The sequence below is a fragment of the Eriocheir sinensis genome, chromosome 36, assembly GCF_024679095.1.
Source record: "Eriocheir sinensis breed Jianghai 21 chromosome 36, ASM2467909v1, whole genome shotgun sequence".
NCBI classification, from domain to species: domain Eukaryota; kingdom Metazoa; phylum Arthropoda; class Malacostraca; order Decapoda; family Varunidae; genus Eriocheir; species Eriocheir sinensis.
This window is the reverse complement of record NC_066544.1, coordinates 10370166-10385837: the sequence shown is the minus strand read 5'-3', so window position 1 is coordinate 10385837 and position 15672 is coordinate 10370166. Positions and strand designations below refer to the sequence as shown.

At 44.8% G+C, this 15672-nt stretch overlaps 1 protein-coding gene across 5 annotated transcripts in view; it reads left to right on the top strand.

Annotated features, from left to right (window-relative positions):
* LOC127007765 (ATP-dependent RNA helicase DDX42-like) overlaps positions 1-15672 on the top strand; it is a 31745-nt gene that overhangs the window by 4154 nt on the left and 11919 nt on the right. The window contains exons 1-8 of one of the 5 annotated variants that reach the window (XM_050879049.1): positions 10401-10556; positions 11598-11868; positions 12306-12441; positions 12851-12978; positions 13368-13581; positions 14046-14387; positions 14770-14961; positions 15462-15620. In XM_050879049.1, the coding sequence (XP_050735006.1) occupies positions 11675-11868; positions 12306-12441; positions 12851-12978; positions 13368-13581; positions 14046-14387; positions 14770-14961; positions 15462-15620 (1365 nt within the window). In that variant the 5' untranslated portion in view covers positions 10401-10556; positions 11598-11674. Of the gene's footprint in view, positions 1-10400; positions 10595-11059; positions 11429-11597; positions 11869-12305; positions 12442-12850; positions 12979-13367; positions 13582-14045; positions 14388-14769; positions 14962-15461; positions 15621-15672 lie in introns of those variants that run through there. The other 4 variants (XM_050879050.1, XM_050879052.1, XM_050879048.1 and 1 more) reach the window with 4 other exon arrangements.

Genomic DNA, 15672 nt, shown 5'->3' with positions numbered 1-15672 from the left:
ATAATGTTATGCTCATTATCTTCTATAGTAAATGGCCTCCTATCTGTCTTGTCATTATCTCTCTCAACCATCCATCCATCCATCCTCCCGAGGGCTAATACATCATACGCTTACTTAAGGATCTTTATCTACATTCATTAATCATTACAGTACAATGCTGACATCTGTATGTAATGGGACAGCACTCACGGGGGGAGAAGAAGGAGCAGATTGTGTCACGTGTTGGTACTGGACACACGGAGCGCCCTTTATTCTGTCCGAGGCCGTTCACGAGACCAGCTGAGGGCGGATTCATCAAACCACTTACGAGACCTGTTGTTGGTGAGTCTTTTGGTAACTCCATCATCTAGGAACGCTCTTGATGTTAGTTAAGGTGACTCTAATGGCAATGAAAGAAGTGTTGACCAGGCCAGTACTTCATTCATTGTCGTCGGAGCAGCCTAAACACAAGGATCATTCGTAGCTGACAGATTTACTAAAAGACTTACCAACGACCGGTCTTGTAGTGGCTTGATGAATCCGGCCCCAACTTCGTATTCTCAGACGCTTTCGACTCTCGCAACATATTTTCAAAGGCCACCAGGGAGATTAGGCGTGAGTGGGGGACTGTGAGGGGAAGACCGAGGCGAGAGATTTTCCGAGGAGTATGAAGAGGAGGAATACGTGAGACTAATGATGAGGTGAGGATGAACAACGGAAGAATAGAGATTTAGTCGGGTTCTCATGAAAGTTTTTTTTTCATATTCATGGTGTAGAAGCCTTGGCAAACTATCACTTGGCTCATAAGACTACCCATGGAAATACCCACAACGTCCATCAGAGGCCACAAAGGAGGTTAGTCGAGTTCTCATGAGTGTTTTTCATATTCATCGTGCAGAAGTCTTGTCAAACTATCAATAGGCTCCAAAAACTACCCATGGAAATACCCACAACAACCTCTACGAAAGCCTTATCAAATCTGGGTGTGTAGGCATATCGTATATTTAAAAGAGTGTCGTACTTGGTTCCGTCATTGTTGTATAAATTAGCGGACTTGTTATTTGTATTTGACCGAACTGAATCAATCAAATAACTCTCTCTCTCTCTCTCTCTCTCTCTCTCTCTCTCTCTCTCTCTCTCTCTCTCTCTCTCTCTCTCTCTCTCTCTCTCTCTCTCTCTCTCTCTCTCAACTGTAAAAATAATCCGAAATCTTTCTTCAGTTACATAAACAACAGAAAGGCTATCAAAAGTGGTATTGGACCTTTAACAAACAGCGACGGTGCACTAGTGACTGACAGCCAACACATTGCAAACCTCTTAAACAATTACTTTTCCTCGGTGTTTAATACTAACAGTCTTCCTCTCGCTACCACCAACACCAGTACTATTGTAAATCTCGAGCATGCATTGCCTAATTTTGAAATAACAACCGATGAAGTCCTTAAAGCTCTCCATTCACTTAAAACAAATAAAAGTCCTGGACCTGACAAAGTATATCCAACTCTGCTGAAAGAAACAAAGAGCGAAATACTCTCCTCCCTCACAACCGTATTCAATATGTCCTTGCGACAAGGCATCGTCCCTTCAGATTGGAAAAAGGCTAACGTGACACCGATTTTCAAGAAAGGAGACAAAAAAGTACCAGGTAATTACAGGCCCATTAGTCTAACTTCGGTTGTAGGTAAGCTACTTGAGGGCATAATTAGAGACAAAATTGTGAATTACCTTGAAAGTCACTCATTGATTGGGGACTCACAACATGGCTTGCGAAACAAAAGATCCTGCCTATCAAACCTATTAACCTTTTATAACGACCTCTTCACTGTTTATGACGTAACCAAATCACTGGACGTAGTCTATCTTGATTTCCAGAAAGCGTTTGATAAAGTCCCGCATCATAAATTACTTTACAAATTAAAGCAAACAGGTATTGACGGTCAAGTAAACCAATGGATCGCGAATTGGTTGAGCAACAGACAACAAAGAGTAGTGATCGACGGATTTAACTCAGAGTGGGCGCCTGTCACTAGTGGCGTCCCTCAGGGCTCGGTCCTTGGCCCAGTGCTCTTCATTATTTACATCAACGACGTGGATGTTGGACTCAATAACCGCATTAGTAAATTTGCAGACGACACAAAGATTGGCAACTCGGTTCTCACTGACGAAGACAGGCAAAGCCTCCAAGAGGATTTGCACAAAATTTCAGCTTGGTCGGATAGATGGGAGATGCCCTTTAACGTAGACAAGTGCCAGGTCCTTCAAGTTGGAACGAGGAATAAGAAGTTCGAATACGAAATGCGCGGCGTTAAACTCAAAAGCGTTCAATGCGTCAAAGACTTGGGGGTCAAAATCGCGTCAAACCTCAAATTCTCACAGCAATGCATCGATGCAGCAAATAAAGCGAACAGAATGTTGGGCTTCATTAAAAGAAACTTTGTATTCAAGAATAAAGATGTAATACTGCTCTACAACAGTTTAGTCAGACCCCACTTGGAATATGCGGTACAGTTTTGGTCTCCCCACCATGCAAAGGATATTGCTAAATTAGAAGGTGTTCAGCGTCGGGCAACGAAAATTATCCCTTCCTTGCGCAACAAATCCTACGAAGAAAGGCTTTCTACCCTTAACATGTTCTCTCTTGAGAAACGTCGCCTCCGAGGAAAACTGATCGAATGTTTTAAAATACTTAATGGTTTCACGAATGTAGACAGATCAACATTGTTTATGATCGACGACACTTTGCGCCCGAGGAACAATGGCGTAAAACTCAGATGTAGACAAGTAAATTCAGACTGCACCAAATTTTTCTTCACCAACGTTGTAGTGCGAGAATGGAATAAGCTTCCACCATCAGTGGTCCAGTGTAACACGATTGACTCCTTCAAAACAAGCTCGACCGTCACTTCCTTCAACTTAATATCAACTAGAGTAGAAATGCAACGTTTTGGAGTCTTCTGATCAATGTAAAATCACTTAGGTTTAAGGACAGACCACCAAGTCTGGACCAGGGGGTCTGTGTGGTCTGATTTTCTATGTAAATCTATGTAAATCTCTCTCTCTCTCTCTCTCTCTCTCTCTCTCTCTCTCTCTCTCTCTCTCTCTCTCTCTCTCTCTCTCTCTCTCTCTCTCTCTCTCTCTCTCTCTCTCTCTCTCTCTCTCTCTCTCTCTCTCTCTCCCCACCCCACCCTCCGTGCCTTTCCTCTTCCATCTCCTTCCTTCGACCTTCTTTCTTCTTCCCCCTCCCCTTCCCTCCACTTTCTTCCTTCCTCCCCTTCCCCTTCCTTCCACTCTTCCTTCTCCCCCCCTCCTCCCTCTCCTCTCGCTAGCAACCCCCCTCCCATTCCTCCTCCTCCTCCTCCTCCTGGTGTATTCCTCCTTTCAACAAGTGTAAGTAATGTCGAGGGGGGGGGGGGGGTTAGGGGGAGAGGGGGGAGGCTGATGAGCTATTAATGCGAATCGAGTGTGTGCGTGCGTGTGTGTGTGTGTGTGTGTGTGTGTGTGTTCGGTGTGCTGAATGAAGACAAGACAGGTAACATTTATTTTATCTGTAAGGCATTCACTCCTTTCTTCCTTCCTTCCTTCTTTCCTTCCTTCCCTTCTTTGTTTTTTTCTTCTTTTCCTTCTTAGTTTTTTCTTTCTTTCCTTTTTTTCTTCTTTTCCTTCTGTTTTTCCATTTCTTTCCTTTTTTTCCTTCTTTCCTTCCTTTCTTCCTTCCTTCCTTTCCTTCTTTGATTTTTTCTTCTTTTCCTTCTTTGTTTTTTTTCCTTTCTTTCCTTTTTTTCCTTCCTTTCCTTCTTTGTTTTTCCATTTCTTTCCTTTTTTCCTTCTTTTCCTTCTTTCTTTCCTTTCTTCCTTTCTTTTTTCCTCCTTTCCTTTCTTTCTTCCTTCGTTCCTTTCTTTCTTTCTTCCTTCATGTGATTTTCTTTGTGGCTGTTGCTGGTGGTGATGATGATGATGATAATGATGATACGTGACTCGTTTTTTTTTTTTGTTGTTGTTGTTTTGTTTTTCTTGTTGTTGTTGTTGCTGTTGTTGTTATTAGCCGAAGAAGAATGGGGAAAGAGAAGGAACAAAGAGTATGAAGAATAAACGAGAAAAAGTGTACAAAAAGAAAGAGGAAGAGAAAGGAAGGAAGAGGAAGAAGTGGATAACGAGTATGATGGAGGAGGAGAAGAAGGAGGAAGAGGGGAAACTAGGATAAAGAGCAGGAAGGAAGAGAAAGAGGAGAAGTAATAAAAAGGTAGAGAATGAAGGAGGATCAGGAAGAGGTGAAGGGAAGAGGAAGATATTGAAGGAAGGAAAGAAGGAAGAGGGAAGAAAAGGATGAAAAGAAGTAAAAAAAAAAAAAAGAAAAAAAGTAGAAAGGGAAAGGAAATGAGGAAAACAAGAAACCAAGATGAGGAGAAGGAGCAGAAAGGAAGAGAAGGAGGAGGAGGAGAAGAAAGAATAGAAAGAAGAAGGAGGAGGAGGAGGAAGAAGAGTATGAAGGAAGAGGAAGAAAAGGAGAAAGAATAGAAAGGAGAAGGAGGAGGAGGAGGAAGAAGAGTATGAAGGAAAAGGAAGAAGAGGAAAAATAATAGAAAGGAGAAGAAGGAGGAGGAAGAAGAGTATGAAGGAAGAGGAAGAAGAGGAGAAAGAATAGAAAGGAGAAGGAGGAGGAGGAGGAAGAAGAGTATGAAGGAAGAGGAAGAAGAGGAGAAAGAATAGAAAGGAGAAGGAGGAGGAGGAGGAAGAAGAGTATGAAGGAAGAGGAAGAAGAGGAGAAAGAATAGAAAGAAGAAGGAGGAGGAGGAGGAAGAAGAGTATGAAGGAAGAGGAAGAAGAGGAGAAAGAATAGAAAGGAGAAGGAGGAGGAGGAAGAAGAGTATGAAGGAAGAGGAATAAGAGGAGAAAGAATAGAAAGAAGAAGGAGGAGGAGGAGGAAGAAGAGTATGAAGGAAGAGGAAGAAGAGGAAAAATAATAGAAAGGAGAAGGAGGAGGAGGAGGAGGAAGAAGAGTATGAAGGAAGAGGAAGAAGAGGAGAAAGAACAGAAAGAAGAAGGAGGAGGAGGAGGAAGAAGAGTATGAAGGAAGAGGAAGAAGAGGAGAAAGAATAGAAAGGAGAAGGAGGAGGAGGAGGAAGAAGAGTATGAAGGAAGAGGAAGAAGAGGAGAAAGAATCAGTTGCATCCTTCCGGCCTGTGGAGTGTAGCGGTTCGAGGAGGAGGAGGAGGAGGAAGAGGAGGAGGAGGAAGAGGGAAGAAGAGGAAGAAGAAAAAGCTTTCATTCCCACACCTCTTCCCACCTCCCTATCTCCTCTTCCTCTCCCTTCCTCCTCCCCCTCCTCCTCCCCTCCCCCCTCCCCCCCCCCACCACCACCATCACCACACCGCAATAATACTGTGCCTGTGCAGAGTTGAGGAGGGGGGGGAAGAGGGGAGGGAAGGGGAGGGAATGAGTTGGCCTGTCTGTCTGTCACGGTGTTGTTGTTGTTATTGTTGTTGTTGTTGTTGTTGTTGTCTTCTTATTCATTTTATTGTTATTATTTTATTTTCTCTTTTTTGTCTTCATTTCTCCCCTCTTCTTTCCTTTGCTTTCCTTTCTCTTTCATTCTCTCTATCTCGTTCCTCATCACCATCACCATCATCATCTTTTTCTTCTCTTTCTATCTCTTCTTGTCCTTGTTCTTGTTCTTCCTCTTTTTTTCTTCTTTTTTTCTTCTTCTTCTCCTCATTTTTCCTTTTTTCTATCTTTCATTCTCTCTCTTTCATCACTATCACCATCATCATCATCTTCTTCTTCTTCTTCTTCTTCTCATCCTCATCTTTCCTTTGTTTTCTTTCTCTCATTCTTTCATTCTTTTTCATCATCATCACCATCATCATCATCACCTTCTCATCCTCATCTTTCCTTTGTTTTCTTTCTTTCGTTCTTTCATTCTCTTTCATCATTATCACCATCATCATCACCATCATCATCATCACCGCACAACGGATGGGAGGCTGCAGGCACATCATTAGCCACACTGTCTCGAAATAATAAATAATGGGAACGAAGAAGAAGTCCCAACTTGAATAACAATTAGCAGGCATTGCGTGTAGCTAGGCAGTCAGGCAGCATAGGCGCAACACTACAACGTCATCATTATCACCATCATCAGCATCATTCCAACATCCTCCCCCATTCCACCCCCCTCATACCCCCAACCCCCCATTCCAGCCCCGCCCTGTGCCTCAAATCACGACTGGGAGGGAAGATCGAGGTGGCGGGGGCGTGAGAGTGCCCCGCCCCTTCGTGTGGTGGTGAGGGGGGCGAGATGGGGGGTTAGAGTAGTGTGGGGAGGAGCGGGAGGGGTGGTAGAGGGGAGTGTAATAGCATAGGTTAGGGTTGAATGGAGGGGCCGCCACATGCACAATTTTCAGTCATCGCCGAGTGGCTTAAGACTACCCGCATGCTATCCCGATGGTCACCTAGCAACCCGGACTCTAGATGAACTCCCGAAGGATCAAAGATAAGCTCCTGGGGGCAGCATGAGTCAAATAAGATGGCGCCACTATAAAACACTTGTCTGCGCCATTTCGGGCCCTACCAAGAAAGCCTACCGGTGCTTTAAGCGGAACGTAAAGAAAAAACATAATAAAAATAAAACGGTGTAGTGGGACTGGTGGTAGTGTGTGTGGTGTAGGGGTGGAGGTGAGGAAGGGGGGTGGTGGTGCTGGCGAAGGGGAATGACTTGTGGTGGATGGATTGTGGTGGTGGTAGTGGCGGTGGGGGGGTTAAAGTTGTAGGGAAGAGGAATGACTTGTGGTGGAGGGGGTTAATTGTGGTGATGGTAGTGGGGTTGGGGGGGGGTTATTGGATGTTGGGAAGGGGAGATGTATAACGGCGGAGGTGTGAGAGGGGGCTTTGAGGTAGGGGAAGAGGGTGCGAAGGTAACAGGGGAGGGGAAAAGAAAGAGGGTAGAAGGGCAGATAAGGGGAAAGGTATAGTGATTCTATGGAAACAAGGAATGGGGGAGGGTGGAAGGGGTGGTGGAGGCCGGGAGAGGGAAAAGTGGTAGAGGAGGGGAAAAGAAGGGAGAAAAGGGAGGTTAGAAGAGGAGTATGGTGATCTTAAGGCAACAAGGGAGGGGGAAGGAGGGAAGGGGTGGTGCTGATGGTGGTGGGGTGTGGGGGTGTTGGGAATGGACTGGGAGGGGAAAGAAGGGAATTGGAGGGTGGTGGGGGAATGGTATGGTGATGTTGAGAATGGGGATGGGGATTCGGGATGGAAGAAAGGGGACGGGAAGAGGAAGAGGAAGGTGGTGGGGGAGATGCATGGTACGGCCGTGAGCAATGTAGGGGAGGGGGAAGGAGGGAAGGGGAGGGTTGGTGGGTGAGGGGAGGGGGTGATGTCACTGCAATATGGCTGTGACCTAATAACTTTTTCGTGCCCAGTCTTTTGTTTGCTTTAATTCCTCCCTCTCTCGACCAAGACCCGGAGATTAAGATTTGTTACGTGTGTTTGTTTGTTACTTCGCCGTTCAGCTTTACCTTATGTTGTATTGTTATTTGAGCTTCTGTCTTGAATTCCGTGTCCTGTCAATCATATCCGAACTTAGAAGTGACAGTTTAAGATAGTTTGTTTGGTGAAGAGGAATGTAAGTTGTGTGTGTGTGTGTGTGTGTGTGTGTGTGTGTGTGTGTGTGTGTGTTCAAGCTCGTAATATGACTCGCAGTTATATTACATTACATTATTACATTACATTACATTTCTAAACCTCGATCGTGTATATTTTTTTGCATATGCTATTTCATTTGGTAAAGAATTCTTACTATGTGTGTGTGTGTGTGTGTGTGTGTGTGTGTGTGTGTGTGTGTGTGTGAAGCAGGGCTGAGGTGTAGGCTGCACGGCTGTCTGCGTGGCCCCGTTAGCTGGCACGTCTACAAATTATGTGTAGGTACCATCGTGCTCGTGAATACAGGTGTTTTGCAAGATAACGTGCCGGCCCGTGAGTGACTCGAGGCTGGTCTATACAATCTGAGTAACTGTGTAGCCTCAAGTGGCCGCCTCGGAGCAGTAGAATAATGAATATCAGCCGCCAGTACCTTGTTACTTTTGGGGCGGCGAAGGGGAAGGGTTTAGACGGACAGAGATGTCGGGGATTGAAAGAACTGAACTGAATATGAAGAAGTTGACTGAATAAGAAGAACTGAATAAAAAAATCGAACTGAACTGATTAAATGGAAAACTGAAAAAGAAGTATTACAATGAATAAGAATGAACTGGATTATGTCTGGATAAGAACTGAACTGCATGAATAACAGGAAAACTGAAAAAGAAGAACTAAACTGAAGAAGAATGAAGTGAATGAGAACTAAACTGAAGTGACTAAAAAAAATACTGAAGTGAATAAAGGTTGAACTGAGGAAGAACTGAACTGCAAGAACTGAACTGAACAAGAGGAACTCAACTGAATAACCTCAACAACAGAGGGGAAAAAAAAAACTGAAATCAAGAGCAATGACAGCAAGGCAGTAAAAGTAATATTAAAAGAAGCGCGATCAATTTAAGTCGATGGAAAAGAGATGTTGTGGATTTAAAAAAGAACTGAACAACCTCAAAACTAGATAGAGAAAAAGATAAATAAAGAGGAATAACAGCAAGCTAGTACAAATTATATATATTAAAAAAAAGGCGGTGATCAAGTCAAGGGGAAGAATCTGCATGAAAAAGAGATGTTAGGAATTTAAAAGACCTTAACAATCTCAAAACTAAATAGGGAAAAGAAGAGAAAGAAAAAGGAATGACAGCAAACCAGTTAAAACAATCCTGGCACATCTACAGACATGACATATACAAACCATCACAAAAAAAAAAAACAATCTTAAAAGGGAGTTTATGAAGTAGCTGCTATAACATGACTTCAAAAAGGTAAAACGATATCATGCAAAAGAGAAGTGATTAAGTACTATATAACATTACATTTAAAAGAATAGTCGTGTCACTCCGCAGACTTCATCCTCACTGAACTCAACCAAGAATATACTCACAAAAAGAAGCACAATTTAAACTTAATATATATACGATGCCTGTGAGATATAGACACGTAAAACTGGATAGCATGACGAAAGAATCAAGTAAAAGACTGGAGCATTGCAACCTGAGGCGAATGGCAAATTAATACATGAGTGAAAAATAGACATCTGGGGAGGGCACTGCAGAGGCCATACATCCCGAAATAGACCCTGAACTACATCTCGGCGCTTCCGCAGTGTTGAATGAACCGCTCCGACTCAATCGCAACAGGTCATTCACGCGCGATGGTCTTGGACGAAGGAACTATTGATTGCATCGCCCGGTACATACGCACAATAATTTCCGGTAATCTCAGATGCTTCGATCCACCTCCCACGCCAACTCTTTCCAAAGCCCGAAAAGGAGATTAATTGGGCTTTCATGAGGGTTTTTTCACGTCCATGGCACAAAAGAAGGGTCATTAAACTATCACTGGAAATGCCCCAAAACGCCTACGAGAGCCTTGTCAAATATGTGTGCTTGGGCGCCTGAGTGTTTACTTTAAGGCACAACACAACAAAGTCTTTTCCGACCCTTTTTATGTTCTCCTTCTCCTCCTCCTCTATAGAATGACCTTCCTATCTCCTTTCATGCATATCCTCCTCCTCCTCCTCATCATCATCATCATCATCCTCTTCCTTCCTCCCCTTCATCTTGCAAGGGCGCGCCGATGACCCACCGAGCTCAATGCGCCGCGGCCCTACGAGACTGGGGCGACCTTCAACTTTAGTGTAAATGTCAAGACACTGAAAATTTAATGAAGGATGGAAAATCATTAGACCCCACGGCTAAACTAAAAGGAAAAGGTAGTGGTTCTAGATCAGCGTCCCTTAACCTTTTCCGAACTCAGCACCGGGGCCCTGTAGTGGTCGATCTCTTGGCAGCATATCCCCCCGACTCTGGTAGCTACTGGATCATCTGGATCTGGACCTGGATCTGGATGAATAATGCGCAGAGCAGCTGTATTGGTGCATAACACGCATACTACAAGGGTAGCAATGGAGCATGGAGAATGCATCCCTTTGATACTGTTGGGTCTCTTACAGGAACATTTGACGCTGCGGTGTCATACGCATACAGTATTTGAATTTCTCATGCAGCCCTTGGTAGTGTACCGTCCGTAACGCCCCCAGGGTACGATGCTCCGGCAGTATCTACTATACTATCCACCATCTACAGGCATTTACCTGTAAAAACATCTTAGCTTAAAAAATATGAACACAATCCTAAAGAATATATAAATAATGTATATACATATTAAAAATTATATATGACGAACTCTGTAGTTTTAGAGTCAAAGCACGGTACGGGATGGAGCTCCTGCCATATCTGCAGAGATTTACATCTAAAAACCATCACTTTATCTTGAAAAACATACACAAAAACGCCAATATTGAGCTGTAAGACGTAATCCCCCCTTGCAAGTGTCCTCGGCAGGGGCGGGCGTCTTTAGGCGGCGGGACACATTTGTAAACACCGATTGATTGCGGCGAGGAGAGGAGGCGAGTGTGGCGAGGCTGTGGCTGTGGCGAGGAGAGGAAGGCGAGTGTGAGGCTGTGGCGAGGGTGTGGAAGGCTGTGGTGAGGCTAAGAAGTATTGCTGTGGGGTCTGTGGCTGTGGTGGGGGAGGGGGATGTGTGGGCTATGGGGGGATGTGGTGAGGGCTGAAGGGGCTGTGGGGGGTTGTGTGGAGGGCTGTGGTGAGGCTGTGTGGCTGTGGTGATGTCTGTGGTGTGGCTGTGGTGAGAGGGTCATTGGGTACGGGACGCGGTGGTGGTGGTGGTGGTGGTGATGAGTGTTTTGTGGTGTTGTTGGTGGTGGTGATGAGTGTTTTGTGGTGTTGTGTTGAGGATGTGTGAGTGGTGATGAGGTTAGGTTAGGTGTGTGGTGAGCTAAGGTGAGGTGGTGAGAAGCTTGTGGTGTTAACTTGCATGGGATGACAATGAGTGGTGATGAGGGTTTTGTGGTGTTGTGTTGAGGGTATGTAAGTGGTGATGAGGTTAGGTCAGGGCTGTGGTGAAGTGGTGAGAAGCTTGTGGTGTTAACTTGCATGGGATGACAATGAGTGGTGAGTGTGTGTGTGTGGTGGTGTTGGTGTGAGTGGTGATGCAGGTGAGGTTAGCGGTGTGGTGAAGTGATGATGTTGGCCTGCTTGTGATGTATTGAGTGTTGGTGAGGGTGTTATGGTGTTGTGAGTGGTGATAAGGTTGAGTTAGCGGTGTTGTGAAGTGATGGGGTTGGCTTGAGTGGTGATGAATGTCTGTGTGTGGTGATGAGGGTGTGTGGGTGTTGTGAGTGGTGATGAGGTAAAGTTAGCGGTATGGTGAAGTGATGGTGTTGTCTTGAGTGGTGATGTGTGGGTGGTGTGAGTGGAGATGAGGTGAGGTTAGGGGTGTGATGTGATGCTGTTAAGTGGTGAGATATTCTAAACCATTTATGTCTATCCTGCATGTTTTTCATCACACATAGCAGAACAAAGTCATGTAAAAAGAATAATGTGTTGTAGCAGAATATAGTCTTTGCTGTCAAGTTCATAGGCATCATTGATTAACTCATTCTAAGCCTTGTTTTTTATTTCTTACAGGTTCTTCATCACACAAAGCAGAGCAGAGCCATCCACTCACAGCAAGACACACACACACACACACACACACACCAGCCATGAGCTACAACAGGGGCCGAGGGTTTGGCTTCGGGGGGTTCTCCTTTGCCAAGAAACAGGAGACCATCCCCCCGCCCCCCAACGCCACCCTCAGCAAGCATGGCTACCACACCATGACGGCCATCAGCCAGAACGCGATCTCAGGCGGCTGCGGGTACGGCCAGCCACGCAAGAGACCCAGGGACGAGGACGAGTAAGTCGCTTGTGTTTTATTACTTTCTGTTGATGTTCAGAATGTGTGTGACCTTTGCAATGGATGTCCTTAAGTTGTTAATGTTATGGGACTTGTATTTATCTCTTCTCAAAGTTTCCATAAACTATAAGTTTTTCCATTGTTATTTCTATATATACATTATTGAACTGTTTGAGTTTTGTCTTCTTTATTCACCTTGTATTTATCTTATTTGTTTTTGTTGTTTCATGTTTTACTGTTTTGTGAATTGGAGATTATCAATGAATTTTTCAAATAGAAAGAAAAGTTATGATTCTTTTTTAATGAAATGTGTGAATATCATTATCATATATTCTTCTCTTTGGCACCTGAGGCATAGTTCTCATGTCCCATCAGGCATTTGATTACTGTGCCCTCACCTCACCAGGCACATAATTGGTGTATCTCCACTTCACCAGGTACTTTGATGACGAGGATGAGAGCTTTGAGGGAGCGTACCAGCCAGCGCCAGGCAGCCCGGGGCCCCAACGCAAGGAATCCTCAGACTCTGACGAGGACCCACTGGACGCCTTCATGGCCGGCATAGAGCAGGAGGTGAGGATGTGCATTGATTAACTCTTCCTTTTCAGGCTGCCATTCAGTTTTTATACCCCTCTTCATGTATTCTTTGCTATGCTTTCTTGTTTCCAATTTAGGTTTTCCTTTATTGTCAATACAACAGCTATCATTCTAATACTCACAGCTGAGAGACCCTTCAAGGTTCAATCCTCAAGTGAGGTAGAGACAGATTGGTTGTTTCTTACTTCCTTGGCCCTCATACCTTTCAGTTCTTAGGTGTCAGTTATATGCCCCTCCTAAACATCTTCCATCATAGCACTTATCTGTGGGAAAGGGTTTGCAGGGCTATCAAGGGTGTTTATAAGCTCAACATCATGCTTCTTCCTTTATGAGTGCTGTTACCTTATAAAACCACCCATCAAGTCTCCCTTATTCTGCCTCCTAGGTGAAGAGAACGAAGGTGAAGGGCAGTGAGGAGAAGAAGGAGATGAAGGGCGTGCGTGACGACATAGACGAGGAGGATGACGAGGAGTCCTACTACAGATACATACAGGAGAACCCTAATGCTGGCAGGTGAGGAGGAGAGAAAGGCAGATAAAGACAGACAGATAAAAGGGCAGTTCCAAAGTTCAGTGCGATAGGTTTGTAAGCTCCCAAGCCAAATACTAAAGGCGCTGTTTGGTGTTTATATAGAAGTTAACAAATTTGAAGATAATGTACAAAAAAGAAATCTAAAGTATCAAGTGCTTAGTGGAATACCTGACAAATAATGAGACTATAAATTGGTTTGGGTGCTTCTAATGACACGGTGTTGAGCTATGAAACTGGTCTTAGGATGTAAAACAGAGATAGACAGACAGAGTTGTATGTTAGTTTTGCTCTGCTCCCTCCTGCTGTAAAAAAAAAATAATAATAATAATAATAAAGGGTAATAACTATCATGTACCCTCACTTCCACACAGGCAACAGGAGGACAGCGAGGACGAGATCGAGTATGACGAGGACGGTAACCCCATCGCCCCCAAGAAACCCAAGTACATTGATCCGCTGCCCCCCATCGACCACACTGCCATACAGTACCAGGATTTCACCAAGAACTTCTACCAGGAGCACGAGGACATCGCTGTGCTCTCCTCTGCCCAGGTGCACGAACTCAGGACCAAGCTGGGCATCAAGGTGAGGAAAGGGGCACTTGAAGATGATTGTGTGAGGAGGTGGCAATGTTTTATTTTATTTTATTTATTTATTTATTTATTTGTTTTAGTTTTATTCGTTCCATTCCATTCCACTCATTTCATTTTCTTTTCTTTTTTCTTTTTTCTTTATATATTTTTTCATTTTATTAAATTTATTTATTTTTTAGGGGTGAGTATGGGTGGGGATGAGGGAAATGGAAGGGTGTTGGGTTTTAGTACTTTCTTTTATGACATGTATGTTTGTTTGTGTCTGTATATATGTATAGGGGTGCTACATATATACTCACTTTCTTCTCTGTCTTTTACCCATGTCACAAGCTTCCTATGTCTGTGTTGCATAATAATAAAACCTCGCTCATCTCTCATCCTTCTCTTCGATCACAAGTGTTTGTTTTATGTATACGTGTGATACACAAACTCATTCTGATCTCCATCCTTCTTCAGGTTACAGGTTTTGACGCACCCAAGCCAGTCACAAGCTTTGGACACTTTGGTTTTGACGAGGCGCTCATGAAGTCTATCCGCAAGTCAGAGTACACCCAGCCAACGCCCATCCAGTCCCAGTCCGTGCCCATTGCGCTGAGTGGCCGCGACGCCATCGGTATCGCTAAGACTGGCAGCGGCAAGACAGCAGCGTTCATCTGGCCCATGCTGGTGCACATCATGGACCAGAGGGAGCTGTCTCCTGGCGAGGGTCCCATCGGCCTCATCCTGGCTCCCACACGTGAGCTGGCACAACAGATTTACACAGAGGCGCGCAGGTTCGGCAAGGTGTACAACATTCAGGTGAGTCAGGCTGGCTACTCATCCTTCTCCTCTCCACTAGTCATGGTATTTATAATAAAATGTATAGATATTTAATCCATCTCTGCCCCTCTGACCACTCATATCACTCTGATCATAGATTTTTTTTAAGTTAGAGAAGACAGACCAAGCACTGAACAGAACTTTTGAAAATGCCATCATAGGCTGCTTATAAAGAGAACAGAAAAAAGTTGCCTAAAAGTATGAGCAAATATAAGTCCAGTAGTGTCATGAGGCTCTTGATACTCTCCTCTTTAGAGACCCTAACTTATTGGAAAGAGGAAGTAGAGTAGGAGGAAGACTGTGCCAGAATAGCAGAGTAACAGTGTAGTACTTTATTGTATCCATGACTCTCCCTGTGCAGGTTGTGTGTGCGTATGGTGGCGGCAGCAAGTGGGAGCAGAGCAAAGGACTGGAGGCCGGCGCTGAGATCGTGGTGGCAACGCCCGGCCGCATGATTGACATGATCAAGATGAAGGCCACCAACCTGCAGCGCGTCACCTTCCTGGTGCTGGACGAGGCCGACCGCATGTTTGATATGGGGTTCGAGCCACAGGTGGGTCATGGGCTCCCACGCCTGCTTGTGGTCCCTCCGACTACCATCACTCTCACCTGCCAATGTTAATACTTTATTGGTTACATTTGTGTCCCCTTAATAATTGTGACCCTCATCAGTACTTTGTGAATGAAACAAAAGAGATTATAAGATTAACAGTACAGGCTATTGGTGGCACATGATTATTTCTGGGGATACACAAGGCTATGGGAGACTGTAAGTAACCAGTCAGCCTGCTGGGTCACTAGTCACACCAGCTACTAAGTATTCTCCAGCTCTCCTCATCAAGCCAGCTAAAAAAAATACCCACTTTTCTACCCTCCTAGAAAACTTTAAACTCAAAATTTGATTCATCCACTAATGCCATAACACTGTGCCAGTTGAATTTATCGATAAAACTTTCTGTAAGGCATCTAGTGAATATATCAATAATGACATTCACACTGCCATCACATGAACAACACATAATCATCGGCCACTCCTTATCGCCCGGTGTGCAGGTGCGGTCAATATGTGATCACGTGCGGCCAGAAAGACAGACGCTGCTCTTCTCCGCCACCTTCAAGCGCAAGGTGGAGCGGCTGGCCCGGGACGTGCTGACGGATCCTGTGAGGGTGGTGCAGGGCGAGCTGGGAGAGGCCAACCAGGACGTGACGCAGGTAAGGGGTGCTTCAAGGGGAGGGGAGGGGGGTGGGGGGGGCAGCAGCAGGA